Raw genomic sequence first — 18,079 nt, forward strand, 5'->3', positions numbered from 1 at the left:
TGAGTCTTAAATATTATAGTTAAGCAAGTAAAAATTAAATTTTCATGTTATCTTGCTTGGTTGCTAGACATCTGGCACCAGTAATTTATCTTCTCTTTGGCAGAAAATTGAAACCTGCTTAGTCTTTATTATGTTGGTCTTAAACATGTTGCAAATTATAATTTTACATTTCCACTAGTTTTATTTTGGGGTAATATATATTACTGGGTCATCCACTTCCCTTTGGCATTTAGCAATTCTCTTTCACAATGAATTTCCGTTTTCTTTGCTTTGTGGTCCCTAAGAGCCCACCCACATTAAGTGCCAATGCTGAAATATTACTTTGAGGATGACTCACATTGTCTCACCCAAGCTTCTGATACCTTACAGAGAAAATGTCTCATCTCAGTTCCCAGCACTAAATGTAAAGTAGTGAGAAAAGTTTTGATCTGTGGCTTGAACCAGCAGGAGTAAACTCCCCAGTTCATCTTGGCATTAAGTGATGCGCTGGAAAGTGCAGCCATTGGACAGAACTGAGTTTGAACCCTAACCCTGCTGGGATCTGGCAGTGGGTCAGTTACTTTAAACTCCCTTAGCTTCAGTTTTCTCACCAGGAAAAAAAGTGAGGCTCTTATGAAATGAAATCAAATGATGTGTATGGAAGTACTGTGCACGTGGAAGGTGCTGAATGAGTTTGTATAGCTTAATTAGCTTCCCTTCTCCTAAGGAACTAGGAATTGAATCTCCTGAAGGGTGGTGTCAGCTCCATGGAGGCGGGGACTGCGCTGTGGTACAGCCACTGCATCGGCAATGCTTAGCACAATTTCTGGCCCATAGTCAGTGTTCAACAGATTTTGGTTGAATATTCGAAGGTGAAGAACTTCAAGTTGTAAAGATCTCACCATTTTTGATGGACAAAGTAGAGAGATGACAGGACTCCCTTGGCTGACCCATGCGGTGGAGGCTCGAATCCTAAGAACCTAGTGTCGTGCTTGTAGATATTTATTTGTTGGCTGACCAGCATGTGGACATCTCAGGGGTACTCTCAGTATGCAGGAAGCCAGAGGGGCATATATCTCCTCTCCCTGCCTCCTGGTACCCAGAGTACCAGTCTGTGGCCTGCATTCAGTCAACCAGGTACCCCTCCTTAGGGCTTGCAATCCTGGACAGTGCTGCAAAGTTGCAAGGTGGTCAGAGGGAAGCTCTAGCGGCCCAGAGGGAGCATCCAGTGGTGGTGACACCAGCAGAGGCATTCTCCCCAGACCATTCCTATGGGGCTGTATTTTTGGCTGCTTGGCCTCTCTTGACTCCTGCATAAGCTCAGCTTGCCTTATGTTCCTGTTGCTTGCATGGGTTACCTACTGGTTTTCCAATAAATTTCCTTTCTGCCAAGTCAGCCAAGTTGGTTTCTACTGTCTGCATCCAATAATTCGAGTCCTAGTACACTGCTCCTGCCCCTGGCCCTGGTCTCCCAATGTGGTCAACTCATTAAGCACTGTTTCTAGGGATGCATTTCAAAGTTACTTTTGCATCGTTCTCAAAATCTCTTCTTCAAGACTTTTTTTATTATTCTTTGATATCCTTAGCAATTCTACAAAGTGAATTTTATGTTCTTCAATGAAATGGAATTGTGTTCCCTCTGAACACTCTTTGTTTCTCCATTTGTTTTCACATTTCCCAACCCCCAAGATTCATTTCTCGTTCATCTTCTCTTTTTACTCATTTCCCCTTAAGGTTTGTGCGATTTACTAAGCGTTTATTGTGCATGAACTACATGCCAGATATTATGCTAGGGACAGGGATCCAAAGATGAATAAGACAGAGTTATCACCTGTGTGAAGAGAATAGTTGAGTGAATAAAATGTAAAATAGATTAACACCAAGGCAATCAACAGAAGGTATCACACTTCCCCAAGCAAGGAAGAAAATATCAGAGACACATAAAAGCTTGGGATTCGATTCTGTATGATATCTCTTTCTACAGCGATGAGGCTCATTTACTCTATCGGTGTTTAACCTGCGCCAGTACGTGCCAAGCCCCGTGCAGTGCCAGGGTGTTGGTAATCTCTCCTTATTTCTCTCTTATCTTTTTGAGGGTGTGAGTTATCTATAGCTCTGTGCGTATGTGTGTCACAATACTTACTTTGCAATACATGAACAACTAGAGAGACATTCTGGAATGTACAGCCAGAGCTGACAGCAAGCTGCTCGGCTGAATATGACTATATTCACTGCTCTCTTTGAAATACATTTTTTTTTTCGCTCGTGTTACTGCTTCTCCCGAGAACCACGCTGGCACATTTTTTCCCCTTAGATTCTCACTGCTGCCTATAATCCATCATTACAAAGAGAGGCCTTAAGAACAGCACTCGGGGGAGACATTGTTTCCTTCCCATTTCGCTCTCAGAAAGAGCAACTTATAATGGGAGGGGGAAATTGCATTTAGGTTAAAGGAATATATATAACAAGAAAGCATCTGCTTCTACCCCTCTTTAAGGTGCTAAGCTTCAAAAGGCCTCTTGGTTTTAAAAAAGGCCATCACCCCTTGGCCTGCTCTAAACATTAATATTATATGCCTGGTAATAAAGCCAGAGGATTTTTTTGTGAGAGCCATTAAAGGGAAAGGATGGCCGGGACAGATTCCTCTGGTGAATGAAAATCACAGGCTCATAAATAGAACCTGTGAGGTTAGTCTTGTGGTTAGCTAGTACTTTAAATTTGCGATTCCCCCGATTATATTGGTTGATGGGAACTGCTGACCTTTTCTCAGACGAGGCTGTGATGCTCAAAATTATGACTTAAAAAGAGAAAGTACCAGAATTCCTAAGGCAACCAAAAGCCCAGCAGCACCAGGTTAAAACACGCCTGGTACATGAACGTCAGAGTACTGATAAGAGGGGAGAACAGAGTAAATGCAATTTTCTCCCCATAAAAGTTAGTTTTGCCATTTGAAACCGCCCTATGATATTTATGTCATTCATCAAACAAGATTGTCACTGACCCCACAAAATTTTCATCAACTTTCTTCACATTTAGCTGGTGTCAAATGACTACTTAGCTAATGCTTATTACTAGCCATAGGTTAATAATTTTACTGCTAATTATGAGACTAGAAAGTCTAATTTTTTTTTAATTGAGCTCTTTAGGTGCACCCAACCCAATTTTTCCTCACGCTAGGGGTGTGAGTACCTCCTAGTTTAAATAACTAAGGAAAGTCTCAGCACAGTTCCTAGTGAAATGCTGTGCAAATCTCCACGTGGTTACAGATGCAGCTATGGTGGGCGCTCGGGGTTTGTTCAGTTTCCTTACATTTTTGAAAACCGTTTACATACCAGACTTGAAGCTCCTTATCTAACTTGTCACAGAGTACGAAGGCGCCCGCTCCCTGGCTGTGTGCAAGGAGCTGTGGTAACATTAGTCATAATTCTGGGGTTTTCAAAGAGTCAAGGACATTATTTCTCCCTGATGAAAAAGAGGCCTTTGCCCACATTGCATTCTCTCTCTCTTTCTTTTTAATGCGGTTTGACAACTTGAATTCAGAAGGTTTCACAATTAGAAGAACGAGATCGAACCACAGCATCTGTGCTCACAGCCCCCTTAGCTGCTCTAATTAGGATTCCCTTATTCCATTTCTAGTTCTCAGGAGAGGACAGGGGACTTTTTAATTGGGGCTATTAGACGTTCTCTTTGTACAATGACACCCTCTGCTAAGCGAAGGCTCCAGCAAAAGCCACGCCCACTCTGCAGTTACTTCTTGCAATTCCGAGGAATAATGGTATCTTGTCTCATTTAAAAATAAACCTGAGGCTTATTCCTTATTGCTTTCTCTCCTCTGCCTACTCACATGAATTTCTTCTTGCCAATTAAACCAACTTTCCATTATTTAAGGAGGTAGTTTTGATCATAACTGTCGCCTGATAATAAGACATATTAAACTAGATTTCATTTGCTCACAGCTCCTTTCTTCCAGCTACAAGACTAATTTAAATGAGCTCAGATCACTCGATCTTATGTTTACTCAATAGTGAGTGGTGAAGTGTTGGAATTTCATAAGTGGTACTCTGCATGTCGCAGAACTCACCTGAAATGACCTGCACGTTCAATGTTCGCAGTTTCTCAGAATCACTTCCTCTTAAGAGGACAGATGTAGGTTTGTATTTATGACCTATTCCAAGAAAAGAAATTAAATATTTAGATGCTAAGCAAGCACATTCTTAATATATATTCCCCATGTTGGTTCCAAGGATTACCAAAGAAAATGGGCCATTCACAGCAGAGCCTGGAGTAACAAGACATTAACAGCCTTTTCTTATTAAGTTATTTTCCATTAACAAATAGGTACTTTCTAAAACCAGTGGCTTCTCCACTGCCATAAATTCCATTATGCATCTCTTCTTAAATGCAGAATATTATTTACATTATTACATACAATAGATATATACAGAATATTTGATGTATATTTAATATTTAATAATATTTAATGTCATAAATGGTGTGGTATTTTTCACTACTTCATATGCTTCAATTTGCAAGGCAGCTTTTGAAAGCCAGTAAGCCTGTCATTTAGGTAGATGTTCATAAAAACTTAATGTCACGCCCCACTATTGGTCTCTTTCTAGGCATTTTTTTCTATGTGGCTTCTGTTCTCTCTTTCCTAATATGTAATCATTTATAGAAAAACAGATCAAGAAACTCAAAACTATGCACTAATTGCAAATGACACACATTTATTTAAAATAATATAATTTTCAAAACTAGAAAGACCCTGGGTCTTAATTCTGTCATTTTATTAGCTGTATTACTTTGGACAAAACACTTAATCTCTCTGAGGCTCAGGGGTTTTTTCATATATAAAAAATGAAAGGAATAGCACATACCCTGTTTATAAACTTTGTTTATAAATAAATAAACTTTGTTTATAAACCCTGTTTATAAACTTGAGAATCTAGTAAAAATCTCATGAAAATGTTCTGAAAATGTTTATTCTACAAATATACAATACTGATGATGTTATTAACCAATGCATTTAGGACCGTATATACTAAGGTACCAATGACAAGACTTGATATGAAACTGCTCTCAGAAATATCTCCAACAAACACTTAGCCAAAAAAATTAATGAAACTTTCACTCAGCCCTACAGGCAACCACTCTTTCTGCCTACTGAAAGGACTAACACAGCCTTGCCTGGTAAAGAACACAAGAGCCTTGGGAAATACTACACCAGCACAATGCTACTATCCTTTATTGAGAACTACTAGGCACAGGGCACTTTGTTACACTTCTTATGTCATCTCTTTAGTTCAATCCTTACCTCAGCCCTGTGGGAATGGTGATTATTCTTGTTTTACAGAGGAGGAAAGGGACACTCAAATATGGCAAGTAACTTGCACAAAGTCACATAACTAGTAAGTGGTAGCACTAGGATTCTAACCTAAGTCCACCTGACTCCAAAGCCTAGTTTTTTTGGGTTTTTTGTTTGTTTGCTTTTGCGGTATGCGAGCCTCTCACTGTTGTGGCCTCTCCAGTTGTGGAGCACAGGCTCCAGACGCACAGACTCAGCGACCATGGCTCACAGGCCCAGCCGCTCCACGGCATGTGGGATCTTCCCGGACCGGGGCACGAACCTGTGTCCCCTGCATCGGCAGGCAGACTCTCAGCCACTGCACCACCAGGGAAGCCCCAAAGCCTAGTCTTATAATGACACGTTTTATCCTGTCTTTAAGAGACCAACTACTCATATTATAAACTGTCCATCAGGTCTGATATTCAGCCAGTATGTGCATGGGTGCACACCAGAAGGGTCATGTATACATGCTCACACACCAGTAGGGCCAGTATATACATGGGTACACACCATAAGACCACGATAGTAGTTGACAGTCAATGTCCATTCTGATAGGTGGATGCCCGTGTTATGCTGGTTAATTCTTTTTTAATATCATCCCTACTTCCTGATTTCCAACTACACATTTTAGTGCTTCACAGTCAAAAATCTACTGTCCCCCCACACTTATTAAAGATTGACTCCTGCTCATCACCTAGAGCCTAGAGCTCAAGAACTCCAACTCCGAAATTCTTTATCACCACTCCCTATTCCTCTACCCCTCTTCTGCCTTCACTTCCACCAAGCTCTGCTCAACCTCCAGTCCACCAACTCCTTCCAGTTCCCACAGCCTTTCTTCCCCTTCTATTCACTTGTCTGGGCTGGAGAAAGATACATGAAAATCCCTGAGTGCTGGCACTATGTCTTACTTATGCTTATGTTCCTTGGGTTACCTAGAATCACCACTTACACACAGTAGGTGCTCAGTTAGTGGTAAATTGAACTAGAAAAAGAAATTGAACCTACAGATAAGATTAGGAGTACCTTGATACTAGATGAATTCTCCCAAAAGATGGATTTATTTTTCAATACTTACCCTGCCACTTCTGCACTCTCCTGTGGGCTTCAAGTATTTTGTGGATAATGAAGATGAGCAAAAATATAAAAACTAATAGAACCAGAACATACCAAGTGATCTTCATGGAACAAATAAAATCTGCAAAAAAAAATGTACTATAAAAATACGGTAAAATGATGCAGCAGATAAGAGGCAATATGGTGATGTAGCTGGCTTCTACTGTATATTCTGCCCATAACTGAAAAGTTGAATATATAACCATCACTGTTACAAGGTCACTTGCTTTCCTGAGTTCTTTCCTAACGTGTTAAATGAAGAAACATGACCAAGTGGTTTCCAGGGATCCATTTAGTTTCATAATTCTAGGATTAATTTCACTTCCAAGTTATATTGATGTTAGTTTTGCTATCATTGCTATCACTAGGTTAAGACCACAACAAGCAGAGTGCCAGAATCAGAGCCATTTGTGATTAACAATTTGGCCCTGGACCAAGCAGCCAAAAACTGTATCCTCAAATCAACAAAGATACAGTGTGTAAGATGAGGATGGGGAAGAAAGGGAAAGGCAAAGAAAGAGGTTGGATTGAGGCATACAAGAGACCAGGGTAGATGATTAATCATACGTTCTTTCCACAGGGGCTTGCATGGCAATGATCAGATCAAGTGCATGCATTAGTTAAACATACAGTTACTCTCGCCTGAATTTAATAAGGATACAGGTAAAAAATCGCTCATTCAAATGACAGTGAGGCAATATGGAAGTAGAGTCACCATCAGCAATAGCTTAGCACGATATTCTTTCGTCCCATAAACACACACTGGCCAGCAGACCCAGGAATCAGTGACTTAAAGGAGGTTGACTTCATTATGTCCAAAACACAATTGTCTACTGACTTTCTAAGCCACCCTATGTACTCTCTTCCTTGTATGCAAAACACAGCTAGTACTTATTCAACTTAGCAGGATATATAACTTCTGAATACCCTTAGATGACTGCTGTTTGGGGGCTCATGATCTGGGTACCCCTTTTACAGGTCCCCCACTCCATAAGCAGATGTACATTAAATAGGCAGTGAACATTTATTTAGAGAAGACACTGAATGGAGAAGGTAGAGGTTGACTGGAATGGCAGCACTCGGCCTTCCTAACATCATTCCATACTATTTAGACTTGCATACCTCACTCAGCAAAATAAAAGCATGCAGTTAACTGGCATAGAGAATGTGCAGTGCCAGCAAGAGTCAAGGTGGACCCAATACCAAGGTATCATGGGGCACTGATCAAGCTATGAAAAAAGGACCATGCATTCACCAACTTTATATTACAATAGCAGAATGTACACAGCTCGGGCCAAGCCAGCCAGAACACCCACCAAAGCACCAGTGAGAACACAGATGAGCGTATCTCCCTACATCCTATGCTGTCCCCCTACTCCCCGTCCCTGTAGCCGTCTTGGAGAGGAACAAGGGGAAATGGACAGGAGTCTAAAAAAAAATCTAAAGAGGTAGATTAAATTATTTTTTCTGAGTAAATTTACCAGACTGGACTAAATTTAGTCCCCCTCCGCCGCTCTCCAGTAGATAGGACTTTTAAGGGAGATCAAATTAGTCTTTGGACAGCAGAGTAAAATATGAATAAATTTTTAATCTTCTACACATGGCAAAATAGGTATACTTTTCCCCAAATACAAGACTCTATATTTGCACTACTATGTATAAAATAGATAACTAATTAGAACCTACTGTATAGCACAGGGAACTCTACTCAGTACTCTGTGGTAACGTAAATGGGAAGGAAATCCAAAAAAGAGGGGATATGTGTACACGTATAGCTGGTTCACTTTGCTGTACAGCAGAAACTAGCACAACATTATAAAGCAACCATACTCCAATAAAAATTAGGTTAAAAAAGACTACATATTTGTACACCTCTGTTATCCTTCTGATTTATGGACCCATAAAAGCTGTCAATTACTACTTCACTTTGGCATTTATGATTTTTTCCATTAACACAAAAATTAATTCTCAAAATAAGGAACATGGTAATGCTTATTTTTCCTTCATGTTTTAGAAAACATAAAAAGCAGTTAGATAGATACATAAATGGACATTGAAACAAATATAAGTTTTAAATATCTATAATCCAAACCTCTTTATCTTTCAGATTTCATCATCGTCTCCTTCTCTATGTGGTCTTTTCAAAACCTCCAACCTCATTCCTGAGCCAGAGGGAATTAACCCCTCTGTTCAGCTTCTCAGATCCTCTCCCATACCCCCTACACATACACACACCTTGAAATACCCCCCTAACTGCAGAGACTGTAGGGCCTTGGGCAAACTAACTCACAGGAGAAATTTATTTGAAGTCTTATATTTCACTTTAAAAATGCATGCATATTATATATTTGCATTTGCTTTAAAATAAATATAACATTTTAAAATAATTACCTCTAATAGAATTAAAGCTTTAGAAACTCATTCTAAGGCAATCTGAAAGGCTTCCCTATGTCTGGAACCTCAGAAAACACAGCAAGTTACTCTGCCCTAGCACCTGTCCCACTGATTGCACTGACTCCATTGTTTTACATACATCTATCTCTGTGTCTCCAGTGCCTGGCACACTGATTGGCATACAGCAGGCACTCATTAAATGGTTGTATCATAAAATGCTCTTCAAGAGTAGAGTATATGGGTCAAGTGAGGGTACCCTGCTTAGTAGTGAGGATCAACTGTGTTAATTTAGAATAGGGTGACTAGAGTGTTAATCAACCTTAAGCAGAATTAAGATATATGTAAGTTTTATATTTCAGACTCCTACCTTTCCCTCAGAGTCATCCAGTGCCTCAAAATGCTTAATCTGTACCCCACCTAACTTCACAGCAATATATCAAAAATCCCTTTAATTCAGGTCTGTTTCTCAGCTCTAAGAGAGGACATGTTAAATCAATTCAAAATTTAATAGCACATCACAATGTATATGTATATTTACATTTAAAAAGAAATATCATCCTTTAATACACAAATGTGATAGTGTTACCTCAAGCACAGCTAATAGGCATTCCCAGAAGTTATTCTGGGGCAGAGGGTCTTTCTAATGCCCCTCAGATCACAACCCATAGACATCTCCTTCACCTCTGAGTACAGCTGGGTTCCACAAAAAGCACATTTTGAAAGAAAAATAAACAGATAAAGGGCTAACATTCTTTCCAGTGTTGCTATTTCATCAATAAAATTCTTCAACTATTCAACTTTCAATGCAGTTAATGTGATAGTCCTTACTTAACTTTGTGTCTATATTCCATTCTCCTTTTCCCTCCAATTTCCTTAAAAACTTACATTTTACATCCATTTCTAGGTGCAAAGAAATATTTATACAATTAGTCGGGTGTTCCATAATTCTACAAGTATGGTTTATATCTGTTTCCTTGTTTGGATCTTCCTCTTCAATTGCTGACCTTCTAGTGTGTGTTTTTAGATTACAGGTAATGTTACATTGCTCCAAGTGGTCAACCACAGGAGTTACAGTGAAGTTAAAATGTTGACAAGGTGAATGAAAATCATTTGCCTTCACTTCCGTTGATCCTCTCATGATAAGAACTAGAAAGAGATTAAGAAAATGTTATTCACAAAAAATAGTAGTACATAGTAAGAAAACACATACAACTCAAAACTAAATCCCCTCCTTCCTATACAACAAAAAAGAGTAGAAACAAGAAGTTACCAGCACTAAAAATAACAATTACAGTGCTTACATTTTTTAAGAGAGTGAAAACTAGGTGAGTTTGAAATAAAATTGGAGCATCTCAAAGAAAAAGCAAACATTTTCCTGATGACTTGTGGGGCAGATTTTATTTTCCAAAATGGCCACAACAATATTTCCCATCCCACATTATACTAGTTTGCTAGGGTTGTCATAACAAAGTACCACAAAATGGGTGGCTTAAACAACAGAAATTTATTGTCTCACAGTGCTGGAGGCTACACTTTCAAGATTAAGGTGTTGACAAGGTTCCTTCCTTCTGAGGGCTGTGAGGAACAATGTCTCCCATGCTTCCCTTCTAGCTTCTGGTGGTTTGCTGGCAGTCTTTAGTGTTCCTTGTCTAATAGAAGCATCACCCTGATCTCTGCTTTCATCTTCACATGGCATTCTCCCTATGTGTGCATGTCTATATCCAAATTTTTTTTATTTATAAGGATGTATCAAGGATTCAATGACTCCTTGGGGAATCAAAGTGTGATTTTATATGAGAACCTGCAAGTTTACTTAGAATTTTTTCAGTACTTTTGAAGAGAGCTTGCTAAATAATACTTTAACCATTAAATGTACATGGATTAGTGGCATTTTGATGTATTTTAAGCATAGATATTTTGATAAAGTAAACCAAGAACAAGTTATTATCCTATCTCAAAGCCTGTAAGTCACTCATTAAGCACCACGCGGCTGAGTGTTCCAGGGCTACTAGACTTAACATTGGGATGTATTATTAATACTTTTTTAACAGCATGAGGTTATTTATCCTTGATAATTTTAATTCTCACTTTTCTTTTGCATTTACCTTTTGATGTTTGTTCCTGAGAAATAAAATCCATGTTTCCTTTGGACTCACAAGCCAAACATGAGGAGCACATTTTAAATTCACTTGTGATGTCTTGGCAAATCCTGGTGAAGTTTTGAAAACTGGAGTGATTTAGAAAGATTCCCATAATAGTCTGAGTTTCTTTTATTGGTTGCAGAAAAGTCACGAAAGAAAAATTTAAAGAGGAGAATGAATAGGTGAAATTAGGTTGTAAACATACTTCCAGGCATGATAGCTCCAACGTGTTTCCTATAAAGGAAAAAACAAAACAAAACAAAAAACAACTTTCTTTACTGTAAAATTTTGAGTTTTGCGCATTCAAATGAATACACAATAAGCTCTCAGTTTTTCTTAGGCAGATTCAGTACATTTCAGTTTATCACTGACAAGACTTTGTTTTCACATGAATTAACAATATCTAGTCCATTTAAATATTTTTTTAAAAATTTGTCAACATTCCCTATTAATTTTCAGAGAAGAGAAGTCCTGCTGAGAAGTTCTTTGAAACCCTAGCATTGTAACCATTCTCTTTTCTAGGAAAATTTTAATGGACAAACCTCAGTTTCCTCTGAATCCATCTGTTCCCAAATAGAGGTTCAAGTGAATTGCATGGAGTTGAACAGGGAATGGACAACTTGAACAGTATCTCTGTATTAGTTTCTGAGGGCTGCTGTAACAAACTGCTACAATCTTGGTGGCTTAAAACAAGAGAAATTTATTCTTTTACAGTCCTGAAGGCCAGAAGTTCAATGCCAGTGTTACTGGTCTGAAATCGAAGCATTCCCAAGACCACAATCCCTCTGAAGAGGGATTTTGGGGACTGTTGGCATTCCTTGGCTTGTGACCACATCACTCCAATCTCTGCTTCCATGGTCACATTACTTTCTCCTCTGTATCTCCATCTTCTACTCTTCTGTCTGTGTCAAATCTCCCTCTGCCTCTCTCTTATATGGACACTTGTGATTAGATTTAGGTTCCACTGGGATAAGGCTCAGGATAATCTCCCCATCTCAAGATTCTTAACTTAATCACATGTATAGAGACCCTTTTTCCCTATAAGGTAACATTTATAGGTTCCCAGGGATTAACACCTGATATATTTGGATGACCATTATTCAACCTACTTGAAATTTAATAGGATAACATCATAATTTTTATTTTGGTGTGAAGACAAGTATCAGATTTGGAAATAATGGCATAATAGAAGGAAGACTGAGTTCAAAGCAAAAGACAAAGACTTTAGTGCTGAAGCTGTTATTAGACAAGATACCTGAATAATTTACTTTGTCTCCACAAGTCTCATTTTCTCATTAGCAAAATAGAGATAATAACAAGATCCTGCTAACCTTGTGGGGTTATAGTAGCATCAAGTGATATATATGAAAATATTTTTGAAAATTGTTCAAATGTATATTATTAAAATGCAAACCCATATTCCAAAGTAAAAATTTTAAATTCATCCTTTATTTAAGATGAGATTATGTAAGATTTAATCCACATGAGTAATTAAAGCTCACTATATGAAAATTGGGAATCCCTATGTAGCAGTAATGATAAACTAAGGAATAGGTAACCGCTCTTTCAGATATTCTCAATTTGACAGTCATTTACTAGCATGAGAAAATAGCTGACACGCTCAGTTCCACATTTATGTGGCTTTCTTTGCCATTTCTCATAATCACATGGGGCAAAATATATTTTTAAAATTTTCTAAATAATGTGGAGCACAATGAAAGAATTTCTTCATTTTTAAGAATGATTACTCCTAGTCATACATCTTGATTCAAACGTAAAAGAAAATCAAGCTATTGATTTATATTAAAGCACATTTTTTACTTGTTGAATTTGTACTTTGATAGTAATTTCATAATTGTTTCGTTACTGATGATATTTTTATTACTTAACAAATTAAAGGTTCATTTACCAGCCCTCTACATTTGAAATTCTGTAATAATTCACATGTAATTTCCAGCTATAAACACATTTCATACTTGAGTTGCTATAAAAGTTTTGGGAGGTAGAGATTGTATTTTAATCAAATACACAATTTTGTAATGTCTCAATATATTTGTAAACAAAGTTGTAATCAAATTAAAACTATTTTTTTAAAAATTGTCTTCAATAATAATGTCTCAAAAAGAAGATAGGAATGTATCATTTGATAGAAATCTATAATCTGTAGATTTTTTGTATTACTAAACACATGAAAAAATTATTTCTTGCCATCTTTCCATTTTCCTCACTGGCATTTTTCATCTTATGAAATTTTCAACTTCTTGAATTTATATTCTTATGTTATGACCTAGAAGGGAGATAGAGAAATTTTTACTGTCATAGAGAAATGTTTACTGTCAATATTGCAGTCTTCTTATCCAATAAGTGACAAACTTGGCTTTCTAGAATTGTTGAGACATATCCGTTGCATTTGGCTATGAGGTCATTTTATGTTGGTTTTTAAATCTTAGTTTTAAATAATTCAATTAGGAAAGAAAGAAATACAGGACATATCCTTCCCCAGTATAATTTTAAGAAATAAATGAATTCTACTCAATCATTTTTGTTATCAGGTGGGCTGTATTCTCATCTTCATAAACAAGGATAAATGAATTTAACTACTGCCATTAATATTTCTGAGAGTCAGACATCTAAATTCTCACTCCCAGAGATAGAAATGCATTCCAGAATTACTCCAGTACTAAGACTGCAATCTTTCAAGATAAGGATATAGAATACTAACTAGAATTAGGAAAGTAATTTACAGTGTAGGACAAATGCCCAAGTCAATGATTTTTTGTTTTTAAAGAAAAGCAAAGAGTAAGGTTAAACTGTCTTTATTTTCTTTTTTAACTTTTATTGTAAACATATATCATATACAAGCCTATATAAAATGTATTATTCCAGTTAAAGAATAATAAAAATAAACGAACACCCATGTATCTATCACACAGGTTAAGAAATAGAATATTAGCAACATCTCTGAAGCACCCTATCCCTCCCTGCCCCTACATACTCCTTCTTTCACAGAGGTTAAGCACCACATTGAATTTTATTGCATTAGCATACTGTATACATATATATGGACTATATTGTAGGTATTCATCTATGACTTGATTTTTTTGCAGATTATGTTTTAGTCGTGTTGCTACACATGGCTGTAGTTAATTATTTGCGGTACGTTTTGAATGAATATACTACAATTTATGTATCTATTCTTCTGACAGTGAGCATTTGGGTTGTTTCTATTTTTGCTGTTCTGGATAATATTGCTGTGTACCATAACTCTCATACATTGTTGGTAGGAATGTAAAATAGTACAACCACTTTGGAAAACATTTTTATTTTCTTTAAGTTAAACATATACTTAGCACGTGACCCAACAATTCTACTCCTAGGAGTTTACAAAAGAGAAATAAAAACATATGTCCACACAAATACCTGTACATGAATTTTCATGGCACCTTTAAAATTTATAATAGCTAAGAACTGGAAACAATCCAAAAGTCCAACAACTAGTGAATATATAAACAATTCCTGACATATCCATAGAATGAAATACTACTCAGCAACAAAAAGGAAGAAAATGCTGATACAAACAACAACACGATGAATCTCAAATGCATTATCCCAAAGGAAAGAAGCCAAACACAAGTGACTAGATACTAATGTGATTCCATTCATATGAAGTTCTAGAAAATGGAAAACTATATTGATAGTGGGAGAAGGGTTCTGCAAAGGAGAAAGAGGGACATTTTGGAGGTATTGGAAAGTTGTATATCTTGATTGTGTTGACAGTTACATTGCTGCAAACATTTGTCAAACCTCAAACTTTATACTTAAAAACGGCAGCATTTTATTATATATAAATTATATCTCAATAAAGCTTATTTTAAAATAGCGCTACTATGAATATTCATGAACATGTCTCCTGGTACACAAATACAGAAGTTTCTCTAGCATACATATTGAATGAAATTGCTGGGTATTCAGTATGCACACCTTTGATTTTACTAGAAAATGCCAAATCATTGTACAAAGCAGTTGGACCAATATAATCTACCACCTGCAGTGTATAAAGGTTTCCCATTGACACATATCTTGGCCAGCACTTTTCAAGTTTTGACAATTCAGTGAATGTTAAATAGAACCTCATCATGGTTTAAAAGTGTATTTTCCTGGTTTTCCCTACTTTTTCTATTTTTCCATTTTTGTGGTAGGTTGTTTGTCTTTTTCTTATTAATGTTTAGGAGTTTTTAACTTTCCTTTTAAAAATTTTAAGAAGTTCTTTACATTTTTTATTAAGATATCTTCTCACAGTTTGTACCTTGTCCATTCATTTTCTTTATGATCTTTTAGTTAAAGGAAGCTCTTAACTTGAATGTATTGAATTTATCAATCATTTTCTTTACAATTTGTGCTTAGTGTCTTGTTTAAGAAATGCTTCTCCTGGGCTTCCCTGGTGGCACAGTGGTTAGGAATCGCCTGCTAATGCAGGGGAGATGGGTTCCAGCCCTGGTCCGGGAAGATCCCACATGCCTCAGAGGAGCTAAGCCCATGCGCCACAACTATTGAGCCTGCACTCTAGAGCCCATGAGCCACAGCTACTGAGCCTGCGTGCCACAACTACAGAAGCCCGCGCATCTAGAGCCCGTGCTCTGCAACTAGAGAAGCCACTGAGGTAAGAAGTCTGCACACCACAACAAAGAGTATCCCCCACTCGCCACAACTAGAGAAAAACCCGCGCGAAGCAACGAAGACCCAACGCAGCCAAAAATAAAATAAATAAGTAAATAAATTTATAAAAAAAGAATCCTTCTCCTTTAAAAACATCATCACCCACATGGTCTTCTAAAAGTTTTGAAGTGTTGCCTTTTATGTTTAAGTTCTTAATCTATCTGATACTGTGTACAGTATGAAGTAGGAAACCAGATTAATTTCTCCCACATGTGATAATCAATTGTACTACCAATTATTAAGTAGTCCCCACTATCTGTAATGACATCTCTATAATCTATCAAAGTATCCATGTATGTATGACTGTGTTTCCGGTTTCTCAATTTTGTTCCATCAGTCCATTTTTCTATCTTGGCAAAGATATCTTACTGACTTAATTACTTTTGCTCTGTAAAGCTCTTATATCTGACAGGAAAAATCCCCTCACCTTGTTCATTTTCTTTAGGAACATCTTAGCGATTCTTGACCCTTTGCTCTTTCCAATACATTTTAGAATCAGCTTACTAAGTTCAGTGAAGAACCCAGTTGTGATTCTGACTTGAATCTCAAAATCAGTTGGAGAAAAAAGATATGCTACTGAGTTTCTCCTATCACTCTTTTCTTCCTTTTTTTTCTCTCTATTTATATAGGTATTCTTTGATATTTTTTAATAAAGCTTCCAAATTTTCACCATTATGGTCCCATATATCTTTTGTTAGATTTCCTCCTGGCTACCTTATTTTTTGTTGCTATTGCCAATAGTATCTTTCAAGAAATATGTTTTCTGTTTATTAGTGGTACATGGAAATACAGTTGACTCTTGGATATCAATTTTATTTTTTACCACTTGTACACTTCCTTATTAATTTTAATTTTTCCTATAAATCTTTTGAGTTTTCTATGCAGATATGCATGTTGACTGCAGATAATGACACCTTTATATCTTGCTTTTCAATTCTTATACCTTTTATTTCTTTTGCTTGTCTTAATGCACTGACTAGGACTTCCAGCACCATGATAAATAGAGGTGTTGAGAGCAGACATCCTTGCTTGCTCCTGCATGCTTATGATGTTCAACGCTGAGAGTGATGTATAATCATTTTTAGATATCCTGTTTCACTTTAAGGAAGGTCTCTTCTATTCCTAGTTTGCTAAGAGTTTTTAATTATAAGGGCTGTTGAATATAATTGAATGCTCTTTCAACAACTATTGAGATGATTATATAGTCTTTCTTCTTTAATCAGTTAATACAGTGAATTACATTATTAGATTTTCTAATGCTCAATCTTGCATTCCAGGAATAAATCAAATTTGATCATTTTTATACATTGCTGCCATCAGATTCTTAATGTTTTGTTTAAATGTTTTTTACCTATATTTATAAATGAGATTGGCCTGTAAAGTTTTCCTTTTTGTCTTTGTTGGGTTTGGATACTAAGATATACTAGCCTTAAAAATAAATTGGAACATGTTCCCCTTTTTCTATTTTCTAAAAAGGTTTATTATAAAATTGCATTTATGCATTGCATGGGGAGATCAGCTCGGTGCTTTGTGACCACCTAGAGGGGTGGGATACGGACAGTGGGAGGGAGATGCAAGAGGGAGGGGATATGGGGATATATGTATATGTATAGCTGATTCACTTTGTTATACAGCAAAAGCTAACACAACAATGTAAAGCAATTATACTCCAATAAAGATGTTAAAATAAATAAATAAATAAAATAAAAATAAAATTGCATTTATCTGTTCAATCCATTTCTTGAAAGTTTGGCAGAACTTGCATATAAAACCATCTGAACCTAGTGCTTTTCCAGGAAAATTAAACCACTGGTTCAATTTTCTTTATTGCTGTATGATTCTTGGGTTTTCCATTTCTTCCCAAGTAAGTTTTGGTAAGTTATATTTTTCTAGAAATGTGTCTTTATATTTTAACTTTATTGACTTAAAGTTATTCATAATAATCTCATTATATTTTAAATTTCTATGTCCCTTTTTCATTCCTAACATTTGTTACTTGTGCCTTCTCTCTTTTGATTATTCAGTTTTAGTAGGCAGAATAATGGCCTCCCTAAGATGTCCGTATCCTAATTCCCAGAACCTGTGAATATGTTATATTATATGGCAAAGAGGAATTAAGGCAAAAGATGGAATTCAAGTTGCTAATGAACTGTTCTTAAAATAAGGAAATTGTCCTGGATTATCTGGGTGGGCGTAATGTAATCATACATGTGTCAGATGGGAGAAAAACTCAACAGGCTTTGAAGATGGAAGGAAGCCACTAGCCAAGGAAAGCAGACAGCTTCCAGAAGCTGGAAAAGACAAGAAAATAAATGTATTCTTTCCTAGAGCCTCTGAAATGAATGTAACCCTACTAACACCTTGATTTTAGCTCAGTGAAAACTCTGTG

General features: G+C 36.7%; 1 protein-coding gene across 1 annotated transcript in view; it reads right to left on the bottom strand.

Annotated features, from left to right (window-relative positions):
* Positions 1-18,079, bottom strand: part of TMEM156 (transmembrane protein 156) — a gene marked incomplete at its 5' end in the record, with an annotated part of 49,378 nt that overhangs the window by 15,146 nt on the left and 16,153 nt on the right. Inside the window, 4 exons of the mRNA XM_079919583.1 lie at positions 4,061-4,144; positions 6,402-6,521; positions 9,719-9,979; positions 10,939-11,208. Coding sequence (XP_079775709.1) covers positions 4,061-4,144; positions 6,402-6,521; positions 9,719-9,979; positions 10,939-11,208 — 735 coding nt within the window. The remainder of the gene's footprint in view (positions 1-4,060; positions 4,145-6,401; positions 6,522-9,718; positions 9,980-10,938; positions 11,209-18,079) is intronic.

The sequence above is a fragment of the Stenella coeruleoalba genome (assembly GCF_951394435.1).
Source record: "Stenella coeruleoalba genome assembly, chromosome: 4".
In the NCBI taxonomy this organism is placed as follows: domain Eukaryota; kingdom Metazoa; phylum Chordata; class Mammalia; order Artiodactyla; family Delphinidae; genus Stenella; species Stenella coeruleoalba.